Source organism: Grammomys surdaster, unplaced genomic scaffold (assembly GCF_004785775.1).
Source record: "Grammomys surdaster isolate TR1022 unplaced genomic scaffold, NIH_TR_1.0 313, whole genome shotgun sequence".
Lineage (NCBI taxonomy): Eukaryota > Metazoa > Chordata > Mammalia > Rodentia > Muridae > Grammomys > Grammomys surdaster.
Window position 1 is genome coordinate 5126446 of NW_021604732.1, and position 16662 is coordinate 5143107.

A 16662-nucleotide genomic window follows, 5' to 3' on the forward strand; every position below is an offset into this window, starting at 1 on the left:
TAAAAAAGAAAAAAAAAAGAAAAAGGAAAAGAATTTGGGGGAAAAACTCAAGACACAATTATGCAAAGACAAGTCTAATTCTAGCATTTTTTGGAGAGGAAGCTGGGGCAAAAGAATAGTAAACTCAAGGCCAGCCTGTATAATGCAGAGTAAGAGCCCATCTTAAAATAAGACTGGTGAGATGGCTCAACAGGTGTTTGCCACCCAAATCTGACAATGTGAATGTGATCTCTGGAAGCTAAGCACGAACTCCTCAAAGTCGTCCTTTGACTTCCACACAAGCACTGTGGAACACGTGAGCACTCATACAGATGCACACATATTATACATAACAACAATAAAAATGTTTTTAAAAATCTAAGTGTGTATGGTGTTATGTGTATGCATACAAACACATCTGAGAAAGATGTTTTCAACCTAATGCTGAAAACTTTAGGGAAAGATGTTTATATTAATAATGACAAAAACGGGCTAGAGAGATGGCTCAAAGGTTAAAAATGTGTGCTGTCTTTCCAGAGGAGGGGTTTGTATAGCATTACCCTTATCAGGCAGCTCACAGCCACCTGAACTCCAGCTCCAGGGGGAGTTCAAACTTCTGGCCTTCTCAAGCAGCAGCACACACATGCATATACCCACACTAGATACATTTTTTTCCTATCTTTTTTTCCCCCAAGACAGGGTTTCTCAGTGTAGCCTTAGCTGTCCTGGAATTCACTCTGTAGCACAGACTGGCCTCAAACTCAGAGATCCACCTGCCTCTACCTCCCAAGTGCAGAGAGATTAAAGGTATGCACCTTAACTGCCCAGCCTATACACATTAATTTTTAATAATAAAAATAAATCTTTTTTAAAGTGGTAAAACAGGATGGAGCAATGGTTCAGTGGTTAAGAGCATCTTGCAGCTCTTGTAGAGAACTCAGGTTCAGGTACTGCACGGTTGCTTACAAATGTCTAAGGAGCTCCAATGGCTACTTCTAGACTCCTCAGCACCAAGCATGAACATGGTAAACATACACATGCAGGCAAACATTCATACACATAAAATTTAAAAAAAAATATTTTTAAAACAAAGATTGATAAAACAAAGAAATTAGTGATAAAGTAATGGGGCAAAGTTTTAAAAATTATCGACTATCTGGGTATTGTGATGTATGCCTATAATTTCAGCGGAGAGGTTGGAGATTCAGTGCAGTTATCCTTAGCTACATGTCATGTTCCAAGCCAACCTGAGCTATTAGTTCCTGAGGCAAGACACACACACACACACACAAATTAAAGACCTTAGGTAAAAATCTTTACAATAGAGTTCCCTACAATGATTTAAAATTTCAAAATAAACCAGATGCAGTGGCACAAGCCTTTAATCCCAGTACTTGCGGATGTCTTTTAGTTTGAGGCTAGCCTGGTCTACATAGGGAATTCCAGATAGTCAAGAGCTATCATATAGTAAGACTCTGTCTGAAAAACAAAAAAAGAAAGTTAATTGCAGAAACACAGTTTAGAGACATTGCTTAGTAGATGAAGTGCTATCTTACCAATAAGAGAACAGTTTGATCCCCAGAACCATTTGTGATCCCAGCATTGGGGAAATGAAAGTGGGCAGATCTCTGAAGCTCACTAGCTAACCACCCTGGTCTCAACTGCAAGCACCCAGTCCCACTGAGAAAAACTGTCTCAAAAAAAAACAAGGCAGGTGGCTAGAAAGATGGCACTTGCTACTCTTCCAAAGGACCGAAGCACAGTTTTCAGCACCCACATCAAGTGGCTCAATAACAATCTATAATTCTAGTTCCAGGGGATCTAACATCTCTGGCCTATACTGTCACCTGCACCCACATGCAGACACACATGAGAATATAATTAAAAGCAAAGCTAAAACTTTAAAACAAGGGGGCTGGAGAGATGGCTCAGTGGTTAAGAGCACTGACTGCACTTCCAGAGGTCCTGAGTTCAAATCCCAGCAACCACATGGTGGCTCACAACCATCTGTAATGAGATCTGATGCCCTCTTCTGGTGTGTCTGAAGACAGCTACAGTGTATTCATATATAATAAATAAATAAATCTTTAAAAAAAAAAAAAGGGCTGGAGAGATGGCTCAGTGGTTAAGAGCACTGATTGCTCTTCCAGAGGTTCTGAGTTCAATTCCCAGCAACCACATGGTGGCTCACAACCATCTGTAATGGGATCTGATGCCCTCTTCTGGTGTTTCTGATCATAGCAACTGTGTACTCACATTCATAAAATAAATAAATGTTTAAAAAAAAAAAAAAAAAACTTTAAAACAAGGTAAACGATTCATGAAAAATGACACCTGAAATTTTCATCTGTCCTCTATATGCACCTGTAAGCACATGTGTGCATGTATGTAGGCATATGCTCAACTATGGGTGTATAAACACATTCCATCATTTACTACAGTGTTGTAGGGAAAATAGTGCTTTCGATTAACATACTATTTAGATACCTCATTCCCAAAACTACATTAAAAGTAGGTTTTTTAAAAAAATCTACTCTTGGGACTAGAGAAATAGCTCAAGATTTAAGAACCCAGATTGCTCCCTCCAGAGGATCAGCATTTGATTTCCAGCTCTCACCTGGTGCCTTATAACCACTTATAACTCTAATCCCTGGTGATCCAACACTGTCTTCTGGTCTCCATGGGGACCAGTGACACAAATGGTACACAGACCATTTGTAGGCAAAACACTCAAACACATAAATTAAAAAATAAAGATTAAAAGATACTATCTTGAGCTAGAAATCATGATATGTACTCAAAATGTCTAAGACCCTAAATGTAATCCTTAAAGTGATACATACACAAAAAATTCTTTTTTTGTTGCTTTTTTTTTTGTTTTTGTTTTTGTTTTTTTTTGGGGGGGCACTGGAGGGTGACTCAAGACAGGGCTTCTCTATGTAGCCCTGGCTGTCTTGGAAGTTTCTCTGTAGACCACGCTGGCCTTGATTGAAGTCACAGAATCCGACTGCCTCTACCTCTCGAATACTGGGACTAAAGGTGTACTACACCACCACCACCACCGGGCCAAGGAAATAATCTTAATCTTAGTTTCACCAAAACCATTTCTTTCTTTCTTTTTGATAGGTTCTCCTTATATAGCCCTGGCAGGCCAGGAACTAGCTATATCTTGACTATATCAAAGCTCTCGAGGAAATGAAAACTCTTTTTTTAATTGAGGCTTATCTAACAAATCTGAACACCTGAATTTGATCCCCAGGACTCACAGTAGGAAAGAACAAAATCTCAGAAGTTGTTCTTTGACTTCCACACAAACCGTGCATGAACATACATATTTACATGCACATGAGAACCCACAGATACTAAAGTAAATAAAGGTAAGTTTAAAATTGGGAGTACTCAGGATGCAGGCCAGTTGGCCAAATGCCCCCTTGTTTTACAGACAACTTTGGATATGCAGCCTAACATAAACTGGGTATGATGGTGCTCTCCTGCAATTCCAAGACTTGGGAGTGAGAAGACAGATGCTAGGAAGTTCAAGATTCTCTTCCCATAGCTACTAGTGAACTTTAGGGCAGACTGGGATACATGAGACCCTATTCTTTTCTTTTATTTTTTTATGTATGTGAGTACACTGTAGCTGTCTTTAGACACACCAGAAGAAGGCATCACATCTCATTACAGACGACTGTGAGCCATCATGTGGTTGCTGGGAATTGAACTCAGGACCTCTGGAAGATCATTCAGTGTTCTTAACTGCTGAGCCATCTCTCCAGCCCCAGATCCTATTCTTTAAAAAAAAAAAAAAGGGGGGGGGGGTCACAGCATACTGTGATAGCACAGGCCATTAATCCCAACACTTGGGAGGCACAGGAAAGAAGATCTTTGAGTTACAGGCCAGCCTGATCTACATAGTGATTTCCAAGCTAACAAAAGCTAAACTTAACAAGACATTGTTCCTCCACAAAAAAAAAGAAAAAAAAAAAAAACCATACACAAATAAACACAAAAAGGGCCATGCAAGGTGATTCCCAGTTCAGTGGGTAAAAGTGCTGGCCACCAAGCTAGCAACTATAATTTAACCACCATGGTAGAAAAAACCAAATCCTGCAAGTTGTCCTTTGACTTAGTCTCCAAAACACAATATCAAATAAAAGAAGAATAGGGTTAGTAGGTTGGCATTGTGGCTACTGGGGTTAGTGCCAGCAACTGGTTAGGATAGGGCAGGAGAACCCTAAGTTCCAAGTCAACCGAGGCAACATATTGACAGTGAGAAAACAGTCACTGACAGTGCTCCTCTCTTCTAACGTACATGAAACCCTGGATTCAATCCCAGCACTGGGCAAAAAGACAGTCACCTGGGGACCAGAGCAGATCTGCCATCTTGGCCCTTAAGAATTGGAAGCCAGACTCGGCTATCAAATTTGAGGCAAGGCTAGACTTTATGAAACCTAGCCCCATAAAGAATAAAAGAAATAAATCTAAAAAAATAAAAAACAAAATAAATAAAAGAAACAATAAATAAATAATAAATGTAGAAGAAATAAAGTTCTTTAATTCCAGAACTTAGAAGGGTAAAAGGAACAAGGCCAGCCAAGGTAAAGGGCCTCGCCATGTCTTAAATGACAACAGGTATCTTATATATTCCTACTAACATCTACCATTCATAATTTTAAGCAATTTACTTAATCTGGCACTATGTCTGCAAATTTAACACTGAAAACCCTTTCAGAGTGAAATGAAACAATGTATACAACACAGAAATGGCAACTGCAGGAGACTGTGAAGTAGCCCAGCATAGTTAACCTGGACTGCATCCCCAACCTCTAAAAACAAGAGGTAGTAGCATGCCATCTATAATTGTAGCACTCAAAAGACAAGGACATGAGGATTGGAAGTTCCAGGTCATCCTCAACTACACAGTAATTGTAGGCCTTAAACTAAAGACCCTGTTTTCAAGAAATTTTTAAAAAATTAAAATAAAGAAATGACAAGAGCAGCATAATTATTAAGTGGAGAAAGTAAAGCTTGGCAGCTCTATTAAGTAATAGAAATAAGAGAAGAAAAGGAAACTACAGTTAGATAACTAAAAAAATTGGTTAAAAGAGATAAAGATTAAAACTTATACCTGCAATGGGCAGCTAAAGTTAAGAAACTACTTCCAAGTATACGTACCAGCTTTCCAACAAGAATCTGGATCTGCTACCCAAGGTGTACATCCTCCAAGCGCACTGCTTAGTTTGCAAATTATATTCCATTCTAAGTTAAAATAGCTTCTTTTAACAGGATTACACAATTTTGTTTGAACTAAACTATCCCTAAAAACTGGTGTCTCCTAAATGATCCTGCATCAGAGTCACACTGAGTGAGAGTTAAGAGTGATGGGGACGAGGTCAGCAATCTGTGCATTTAAAGAAATAGTTTATATGTATGGGTGTTTTACCTGCATGTATGTATGTAGACTCCATGCATACAGTGCCTTTGGAGATCAGAAAGTTGGATCCCCTGGAGCAGGAGTCAGACAGCTGTGAGCTGTCTTGTGTAGCCTGAGAACTGAAGCTGGATTTTTCTGGAAGAACCAAGACATCTTTGCAACCCCAGAAAATTATACACTTTTGAGAACTACTGTTTAAACTGTGTTTAGCAAAGTCATTCTATATTAAATCCAGGCACAACGTAACTAAACTTTCCCTTACTTCTGTTTCTGGCAGTCACTATAGCAAGCTTCTTTCTGTAATGTGCATCTTAATTTAGAAATTTAGGGAGAACCAAACCACTAAGAAATGATATACTTGATAGGCCAAATAACTAAAACCATCTTTTACCTTCTAGCATCTGAAATCAAGCATAACAGTGAAGATAAGCACTAATATTCAAATTATTTAACAGCTCCCTCCCACCAAGCCCTGACCAGAAAAAGTTGTTCTTACCAACAGTTCCATCATGATTTTAAAACAATACACAGTAAAATATGGTCTTATTTACATGTAAAAATCTGAAAATTAACCTTATTAGAAACTTCAGCTAAACATGGCCATGCCTGTAATCCTAGCACTCAAAAGGTTAAATAAGACAGAAAAGATCATGGACAGTCTGAGGCCTGTCTGCGTCAGAGTGAGATCCTATCTCAAAGAAAGAAAAGTTTCAAGTCCAATAAGGCATGTCTGACATAGAATATGTATAATACATGCAGTTACTAATATGTATGTAAATACATGTGGTGACATAGGCTTGGGAAGCTGAGACAAAACATATGAGTTCAGGGCCAGCATGGCTATGCAGCAAGCCTGTCCACAAAGACTTTTGCAGGGATTAGAGGTGGGAGTGCTATATATAATATAAAAATATATCTAATTAATTGATACAATTTTATTTGGGAGCTAGGCAAGTACATCCCTATAATCCCAAGATTCAAGGAAGCTAAGGCAGAGAAAGTGCAAACCAGCCAGGGCTACACAGAAAAAACACTTGCCTCAAAATAAAAAACAATTAAAAATTTAAAAAAAAATCACAATTTTTGTTTTCAGATTCAAACTAGATTCTTATTTACCAATGACTAATTATGCCTCCCCATTGAAGCCGTAGGTTAAAGCAACATGCAATGAAGGAAGTCACTCAGTACCACAGAAAAAACACTTGCCTCAAAATAAAAAACAATTAAAAATTAAAAAAAATCACAATTTTTGTTTTCAGATTCAAACTAGATTCTTATTTACCAATGACTAATTATGCCTCCCCATTGAAGCCGTAGGTTAAAGCAACATGCAATGAAGGAAGTTACTCAGTACAGTATTGTACAGTATAGTACAGCAGTATGCATCCTAGAAGTTGTCTAGGTCAGAAAGTGACTGGCACTTGCTTGCCTGTGCTACTTTACTTACTCTATTACAAAGCCCTTTAACACCTTTCAAGTTAAGATATAACCACCAATAAAGTCAAACATTTTTAGGAATGTACAACTCAACCCAGCCTTCATGAAAACTACTCGAGGGCCTATGTCCTCAACCTCAAAGCTTTAGTATAAACCACTGACACCACTACTCACTGCTCCACCAGAATGGCTGTATATTTTTCCCACCAAAAGTAGGGCTATTGCACCATACGTTCATGGTCTCTGTAAAGAAAAGAAATCATTGTCTTGGTTTATATTTCCTTAAAAACAAGTAAATGTTCTACAAATTTAAGGTCCTAAGCAGTAAATGCTGAAGTTTTCAAAAGAAATCATTCCAATTTTTAATAACAGTCCCCCACAGACAGAATATGATACTTATAAAAATATAATACACATGTGACACAAAAATTAAAATATACAAGCCTTTTAACATACCAATGCTTACTTCATGATTCCTTAATTCAGGGATTCAGAAATATTTTTCAGGGTTTCAAAGTAGCTTTTTAACTTTTTTAAAGATATTACTAAATAAAATAATCCATCTGACCAAGGCCCACACCAATACCTCTAACAGAAAGTCAAGGAGTCCAATCTGGGCTACATAGCTAACATAAGGCCAGCCAAGACCACACACAAGATCTCATCTTTAAAAAAGAAAGGGAGAAGAAAAGAAAGAGAGAGAGAGAGAGAGAGAAGAGAGAGAGAAGAGAAGAGAAGAGAAGAGAAGAGAAGAGAAGAGAAGAGAAGAGAAGAGAAGAGAAGAGAAAGAAAGAAAGGAAGGGGAAAAAAAAGAAAAATCAGACGGTGGCTCAAGCCTGTAATTCTAACATTAGGGAAGCAGAAGCAGGAAGAACCAGAATTCAAGGCCAACTTGGGCAACATAAGACCCTATTTCAAAAACAAGCAAACAAACAAAAAATCATGTAGAGAATATTCTTCCAAGTATTGGCTGAGAATGTCTATGGGAAATTAAGATTTATCCATAACCATGTTAACTAATTGGAATTCCTATAATTCTGGGAATTATGGTTATTTGGTAAAGCCCTTATCTGTTCAAAGAGTTAAGATGAAATGTTTGTACATATGCCTGGGATTTCATCCAAAAAGCACCCAATGGAGCCAGTTACATGATTTAATACATTTGACGAAGCTGGAATAAATGTTGAACCAGGGCAGTATACACATATAAAGGCTCATATGATATAAAACCTACCAAAAAGGTCATCAGTAATTTAATATTGTCTAAAATAATCAGATAGTTTAGCAAGTAATCTAAAGTATCTAAGAGGAATGGGTATAAAATGACTAGAGTGAATAAACTTTATGATTTAAAGGTATTCAGTATTTTTTAATGCTATGATAAATAAAACTTGTTATTAATATCTTGTTAACAGATATTCAAACTACCCTCATTTTAGGCTAATGATGTCATTTAGGGCCAAGACCTCTAGAAGTAAGGGATGGTACAGTTTATGCTGCTTAAAGGAAGTGTATATCCTGAGAAGTGCTTTGCTGAAAACATTGTAGTTTCACTTGTACAAACTAGAGAGCTATGAAGTCACAGGATGATGTAGTCTTCATCAAAAGCACAGTCGGTCAACAGTAAAGTCTCTTCTTTCTGGTAAATGGAGAACTACAATTTATATGCATTATGCTTGTTTGTACTCATGTGACTTCATCAAACAAATTACCCTCAAAAGAACAATAAAGGTAGAAGCCATACTTAACATGTTTGAGGCCTGTGATTCAATCCTCACCAAAAAAAAAAAAAAACCTAAATAAATGAAGTAAGTAACCCTCTGGAAGACTAAGTAGCACAAATACACTGACATATTCTGACAATTATGTCAGGGCAGGAACTCCAACTTCTGAAATTATGTTACATGCCCTCCTATATTCACAGAAAGACTCTCCAAAGCAGCCTGACTATTAAGGGTCAATTCTGCTTGGCTTAAGACCCATGGCTCTTTGCAGCACCCTACACAGGCGCTAGAAATCAGAAAAAGCACTGAATCTGAAAAATACACAATTCTTTACTTCCTGCCTAAAAGAAAACTTGCTACCCCACCTAACTTTTCATACATTTAAATCTTTGCCAGTCACAAGCTAACTGGCCAAATTAAATAAGCCTCAATTGCCTCCCATGTAAATGGTATACCATCACTAGAGTTACAAAGACTCTAACTTACATGATACAATGTCTACAATGTCTGCCCTTCAATTGGGAGCTCTTGTTACGTTTTACCAGGAAGTATAATTCAGTGGCCAATTCAAATAAGATACAAATTATTTTTAAAGTGTCTGTTGACTACAGTGTAGCCATGATCTGAGTACAGTGAATAAAAAGTCCAGATATATGCTCAAGGCAGGACACAGTTGGCCTGTAGTTCCAGCTACTGGGGGTGCTGAGGCAAGAGAATCAGCTTAAGTCGAGGAGTTCAAACCAGCAAGACTAAGTAAGACTCTATGTCCTTTCAAAAGCTCCTCCGACAAAAGTAAACGATTATATTCCAGAAATGCTGTTAGCAAAATAGAGCGAAACTCAAAATGACAATTCTCTAAAACTGACAGAACAAGCACCTCAACATGAGAAATCACGATCCACTCTATTTCCAAAAACTTACCTTTTTGCACCTTTCTTTTGCAGATTTGAAATTCAGATTCTCACAATCACTGGCCTCTTCTTCTGTTTGATTCAATAGCATACACATTAGAGTGTCTCTCTTGCTATTAAAAACACCAGTAGAAAGCAATCTACTCAGCTTTCTAATTATGAAAATGAAAGTACTAATGAAAGCACTAACACAAAGTCAGTCGGTAAATAAATGAATAAATAAAAGTAAGGACCCTGAAGACTAACAAAGTACACTGAGCAACCGAACAGTCATCCAACGTAACACCTCCCACCCCCGCCGTACTCCAAAGTAAATTTTAAATAGCTGTTTCCAGGTAGAAACAAATCCCTGTGTCTTGACAGGGGGTCAAGGAATTTAAGAGTAAAGCATAAGCCAGGTTATGGGATATGATGGAAAATGCCTGTCATATCAGTACTTGGGAGAGGCTGAGTCAGGATGATTGCAAGTTCAAGGCAAGCATGGACAACTTAACCCATACCATGTCTCAAAAGTAAAAGAAAGAAAGTCTGGAGAGGGCTGGGGATGTGTAGATAGATGGCAGAATGCTTGCCTAGCATGCAGGAGGCTCTAGGTTCAATCTCCAGTACAGAAAAAAGAAAAGAGATACATAAACACATCAAACACACTAAGCCATTTCCAAACAGGTGAGACACCAGAGTGTGTGTGCTGTTGCAGGAAACAGAATGGAGAGCCATGAATGGGAGTCTCTGCACTTCCTATCTGCAAAAGAAGAGAATAAAAAGGTTAACTCTAAACTGAAAACAGATTATCTTCTTTACCTGTTTAAAGCAGTGCCCAGAACATTTTAAATCAAAAGGTGAAAATATACTGGATAAGATAGAGGTTTGTTGGTGAACTCAACCTTCTAGTCAAAACATAAATTTAACTGTAAACATAGACTCAGAAGTCATTTGAGATTCAATCCCTACCATTGCCAAAGAAAAAGTCATGCGAACATTTCTTTGTAAACCCACCACTTTGATAGTAAAGGTTGAAAAACCAAGGGACTCATCCCGTCTTCAATATTTCTTTAAGCTGTAAGTAAAATTAGCAAAAGGTACCTCCTTTTGTTGAAGAGTGATCCTCCGAGAAACTATTTCCAGCAGTTCTTAATAACAGTAAAAAGTGTTCATTAACTCGGGGCTCTTCCTCTTTTAACAACTGACAGGTAACCTTTTGGGAAGCCCAAAGCACACACCCCTTTCTTCAGCCCTGCTAAAGTTAAAGGTTGATTTGAGGACAGACAAATGCCTCAGCAGCACCTCTCTCTCTCTCCCCCGCCCAGCACCCGGTTCTCTGGGGGAATCCATCTGCATTTTGCATTAATCCATCTGCCCCAGTGCGCAAGCCAGAGGGTCGCAAAGGGCTGGGGATGAGGAGGCGGGGTGTGCCAGCCATCTGCACCCGCGCGCGTCCCCAGCTGCACACCTGGGGCCGGGCCCGCCCTCCGGGGCCGCGCGCGTCTGCCCCACGCGGAGCGCGCCCCACGCGGCGCGCGGCGCGCAGGACCCGAGGGCGGGGCGGGAGCAGCCGGGGTTCGCGCTCTCCCTCGCGGCGGAGCGGACAACTTGCTGTCGGGGGCCGGCGGTACCTTTTGGACAGGTCCATGAGGACCCCGGAGAAGAGCTTCTCCCCGAGGCGGAACGACACCACGAGCGCGTCCTCGATGATGTGGTCCAGCGTGACCCGCACCTCCGAGCCGGGGATGAGGTGCGACACCGCTGAGTCTCCGCCCGCCGGCGGCACGAGCGCCGGAGCTGGCGGCGGCCGCGGCGCCTCCTCGAGCTGCTCGGGGGCGGCCGGGGGCTGCTCGGGCGGCGGGACCGGGACAGCCGCGGGCTCAGGCGGCTTCGCCTCCTCAGCCTCGGAGCTACCGGCCAGCTCCCCCGGCGGCGGCGGAGGCGGCGGTGGCGGCAGCGGCTGCTCATCGGCCTGAGGGGCGGACTGGCGCCCGTCGGCCTCGCCGTCCGGCACCGCCGCCTCCGTGGCCGTGACCGGGATGGGGGTGCCGGCCTCGCTGCCGGGAATGGGCTCTAGCTCCGGCTCGGCCTCGCCGGCGCCCCCTTCCCCGGGGGACGCCGCGGTCGCCGCCGCCTCAGCAGCCACGGCCGCCATTTTCTCGCTGGTTTCTCCCTCCTCCAACTCGGGCTGCGGCGGCGGCGGCGGCGGCAGCGCGGCTGGGATCCCGAGGCCTTCCCCTCCCTCCCGCTAACACTCTCGTCCCGCCCTTTCCCTGATGCTCGTGATTGGCACCGCGCCATTGGCTCCGCCTTCCACCCTCTTTCGCACTTCTGTGAACCCATTGGTCAGAAGGAGCTGTCTGTCGCGGGCTGGATCCCGCCCCCTCCCTCAGAGTAGGAACTTCCCATTGGTCAGGTGAGTTGTCAAGTGGAGAATCTAAAAGGAGTTTGAGGGGCGGGCTGAAGGATGGCAAAAGCGGCGCCCTGTGCTTACAGCCTGTTTCTATTGGTTGCGAGGGAAAATACTACTTTAGGATTGGTTTATGCCCCTGCCCATTCTCGGCCTGTTCTTCGGAGGTGGGAGAAGGGAAGGAAACGCGAGTCGTGCCAGTTCTTTCAAAGACTCCCCAAGGGAGGAATAGCGGGAGAATGCAGAAGGGGAACCACTTCCCAAGAATCTTTGCGCAGAGATCCTTAGAATAAATGTTATTTCTAGGCAATGGATTTGCTTGTGGCCAAGTGTGGGCACAACAGGCTTCTGTAGGAAAGATAACTAAAGTTTCAAAATAACCCTGCAACACTTTTTGGGTGCCTATTCTGCTAGTCAGATTACGAGGTGCTGGAAATAGGACGACGTACAAGACATTATCCATAACCACATGGCAGGAGCTCCAGCATGCACACAAGCAGTGTTTTCCTCGGTTTCACTTTTTAAAAAATCATGGACTAATCTCTAGGGACCAGCTAATTTCAAAAAAGGAAAATAGTAACGAGAAGACAGACAACTGGCATGCTAAGTTGATTGAAATCCTTAGGTTCACGGGAAGAGTTCACTGTTGAAGCCTTTTCTTTCCTTGCTCTCTTCTTTGCTGTGTGCAGGGGGTGGGGGGGAGGGAGGGAGGGAGGGAGGGAGGGAGGGAGGGAGGGAGTCAGTCAGTCCAGGAGAATTCAGAATCTTCCTTTAAGATAACAGGGGAAATGGAGTTTGTTTAGAGATCACTATGTACCACTGATTTTCCCATAATTTCTCATTTAAAATCCTGTCTTCTGTGGGGGCTAGAGAGATGGCTCAGCAGTGAGGCCCATGTGCTACTATTGCGGACAACCCCAGTTGGTTCCAGTACCACAACCGCCTGTAACTCTAGATCCAGGGGATTCAGTGCCCTCCTCTAGACACCTTGTGCACAAACCTACTCTCATACATAGGTGAAGAGCTAGAAGTAGTGGAAATAGCCAGGCATGATGTTGCATGTTTTTAGTGAAGGAGACAGAGACAAATGGATCTCAGTTCAAAGCCATCTTGGTTTATATAGCAAGTTCTAGACCAGGTAGGGCATCTATAATGAGACCGTATTTTAGTAGTCAGTCTTTTTAACCCACTGTTTTAGCTATCTTTACATCTTTACAGATGAAAACACTGGATCTTCCTAAAAAAATAAAAATAAATTAAAAAAAAAAAACCCTGTGCTTGTTAATATGCACACGCATTGGTTTTGATATCTAGCAGAGTAAGAAAGCCAAAAACATCTCTTACGGGGATTACATTATGCTTATATTAACCATACACAGGTCTTGCCTTACAGAATTTTCATTATGACACTACATCTGTAGTTCACCATAATCAGCTAATTAAACAATAACATATAGTCTGTGAACACCCTGAATTCTCACACTGTGTAATCTCCCACTGGGAGGAAAATAAGACTTGGGTCCTGGTACCTCATTACTTCTCAATGTAATTACAAAATTCTGAGTGACTAGTTTAAACTTCTGATTTATCACAGACTGTGGCATACATAACAAAGCACTTTCCAGGGCCACTGTTTTCACTGTACAGCTCAAGAGACTCTACTCACCTCTGTTCCCACTGGGTCAGCTCTTCTGCTTTGCCATCAAGACCCTCTCTCCAATCCTATTCTATCTAGTCTATTCCCTACAAATCTTCAAGCTTTCTAATACTAGGTAGGTATAGTCTGCATCTTTCCCTTTCATTCAAAAACATTGAGGGGCTACATCAGTAACTGCAAGCACCAAGGCAAGCAGAAGGCATGCCATGAGAATAAAAAAAAAATCAGTAACTGCCCACTGGGCCTATTTTCTCTAATTGGTGAGTTATAAAATAACAAATAAGACAAAAAATTCTGAGAAATTCTATGAGAGAAACAAACAGGCTGAGGTAATAAAGTAGATGGGCAAAGCAGAAGAATGTACCCTTTAATGAAGATGGGTACAAAAAGGCCTTTCTGAAGACTGGACACTTTAGGATACAAAGGAACAGACAGAGCCAGCTCTCTGCATTGCTGGCTGAACATTCAGGTCACAAAAGAAGAGCAGTCTCTTAAAGCCCCCAGGCCAAAGAGGGCTTCACCTGGTCAGAAAGAGAAGAAAGACCGTTGGTGGTTGAAGATTGACCAAGAGGATGAGTAGGTAAAATGAGGTTGGAAAAGAAAACAGGACCAAAATCATTATGCTTTGTAAGAGATGCTCCCCATGGGAACTCAGATCTAGCAGAGAACCCGGCTTTTACATTTGTAGCTGTAACCTAGGCGCTTCTGCCATCAGGTTCCTCCTGGAATGGAATTGTCATGGTGAGATCACTGAGAGTCATGTGCTCTATAGGTCTTGAGAGGTAGGTAGAAGGATGGATGGATAAGTAGTTGGAGGGTTGGATGCATGTATGGATGGGGAGAATAAGAAATCCAGCAGAGTGGCAGCTCCAGAGGGGTGGTGTGGACTGTGAGTATTGTGCTTTCATAGATGGCTTAGCTCTGTTGTGGCACAGCCCCAGGGAAGACGTGGATCCCCCAGCCTGGTTGGTAGCCAGGCTGTAGCAGGTATGCAGAGCCTCTGAATGGAAGCTTTGTTGATGTGCAGCACCTCGATGATGTTCCTTATGTAACATCTATCTGTCACCATAGTCTGACATTTCATTATGCTCTTGGGCCCAGTGAACATCTAGGTGAGCTGCTGCTACCCGTGGAAACGTGTTGCCAGGCATCCAGGTATGATGGTAGCCTCAAGGACCCTGCACCCATGACTTCTTCTCCACTGGACATAAGCAGCATCCTCTGGAAGCCAGACATTCCAGAACATACATACCAGCACCTCTTCAAGGAGAGGAAGGAGAAGCCATTGTTACCTCTCTACTGTAAGATGACTCCATCAGTAACCACTGACAGTGTGGACAAAATTACCATGGTGACAACTACAGCTACCCACATCATCATGAATTACCTCACCACAAAACAGATCTGCATTTCAAAATGCATTTGGCATTTTGAAAAACAGGCAGGACTGAGAGATATTTGGCTATCTCTCAGTACAAGGACCTTTCCACCGAGAAGACCAAGTAGCTCTGAAGGGCAGAAGCACTCCATAAGTTAAAGCTGCAAAGTGTTCACTCCACCACACAAAACACCCCTCACTCATCCAATAAGCAGAAGTCCACGGGCTGCTTCATCTCTACTTCTTCCCCAGCCTAATCTGGCCCAAATCCTAGCACCATGGACCTCAGAAGTGGGAATGATAAGAACTCATCAGATAAACAGAGCTCCTTTGGATCAAGACCAATCTGTAAGTCTGATTGTGGAGGTTTTGCCAGCTAGCACTACAAAGGAGTCTGGAGCCCTCTCTCAGAGGCTGAGATATATCCAGGCACCTAGCAGAAGATCCAGCAACCTTCAAATTGCCCAAGAAGGATGTCCCAGTGGTAGGAGAAAAAAAAGCAAGCACTGTGAACCCATAAGCTTAGACCCCATGATTTGAGTACAGTACATTCATGCTCATTGCTTTCTAGAAGGCTTTGAGCAGTCCCAGGGACTCTGCTGATTAACCTCGGCTCTGAAATAGGGATGCAGTATTTTTAAGTAGAGGATTGAATGACATTCAGCAAAGCGATTATCCTTTGTTCTGTGCTGGATGAAAAAACTGTTAGCAGTGCTGATTGGGGGACCTTGTGACCTATTTTTGTATCTTTTGTCCTAGAGAAGGACATTAAGCCTTGCCTCCTGAGTAAATAATGCTTATACAATTCCCAAACCTAGACTTCTTGATTCTTTTCCCATGACCATGATAAGTATCAACAGAGATGTGCACCTACTAACCACACAGCTGTGGCCTCCTGATGTGTTCTAGCCTTGTCAGCACGACTGAGCCAATCTACGAGCCGGGTATAGCTAACAGCCAGACTTGGTAGGATTCTGGCTCTGCACACTGAAACTAGAGGCTATGTGTTTCTTATTAGCCTGTTGGGCCTCTGCAGTTGGTGCCTTGCTATTAAATGTCACAGAACAAATACTAGTCTCTTAGGGCCTCTCTTGCAAGTGAAATTAGCTTAGCTCCAATTTGGTCAAAAACTTCCTATGGGAAAAAGCTGAGTCTACTAAGTCCATATTGGTAAATACATCCTAACTGGGATTGTTGTGGTTTTTCATTCTTTATTCCTAGAGCTTGAAGCTCATTCATGCTAGATATGTGCTCACTAAGCACCTGGAGGTGCTGGATATATATTCTTAAGAGTAAAGATGGCAGATAAGTAGGTAAACTTGAAGTTCACTTGAAATCACCTTATTCTGATTTCCTTATTTAGGTCAAGGCCCGGGATCTGGGTTTGTGAGAGGAAAAGGAAAAATTCAGATCTTTTCTACAACAAAAACATTTTCCACCAAATGAACTGCATGCTTTATGTTACACATACTGAGGAGAGAAAACAAGGAAATGCCTTTCTTTCTTTGTCCTTGCTGTGCACAGGCCTATTGTCTTGAACACTGTCACAAATGCTTGCTGAATTTTGTTTGGGGCAGTAATATGTGTACTTAATGAGCTAACCTCACAAAGAAGCCCTGGAGGCTAAAATTGTCATAAAAAATAATCTATCTGTGTTATCTCTGTATTGACTATAAGAATCCTTGCTACTGTCCCAGGGAGAGGGAGGGAGGGAGGGCCTCTTATAGTCAATACAGAGATAACACAGATA

General features: G+C 41.9%; 1 protein-coding gene and 1 pseudogene across 8 annotated transcripts in view; one reads left to right on the forward strand and one right to left on the reverse strand.

Moving 5' to 3' along the window:
- The window catches only part of Pwwp2a (PWWP domain containing 2A), a 40869-nt gene extending 29155 nt beyond the window's left edge, over window positions 1-11714 (reverse strand). For 2 of the 8 annotated variants that reach the window (XM_028777649.1, XM_028777648.1), the window contains exon 1: window positions 11099-11622. In XM_028777649.1, coding sequence (XP_028633482.1) covers window positions 11099-11622 — 524 coding nt within the window. Of the gene's footprint in view, window positions 1-5422; window positions 5829-7024; window positions 7094-9495; window positions 9599-10133; window positions 10714-11098 lie in introns of those variants that run through there. The other 6 variants (XM_028777640.1, XM_028777639.1, XM_028777645.1 and 3 more) reach the window with 5 other exon arrangements.
- LOC114629593 lies at window positions 11617-16570 on the forward strand (annotated as a pseudogene).
- Window positions 16571-16662: the final 92 nt, after the last annotated feature.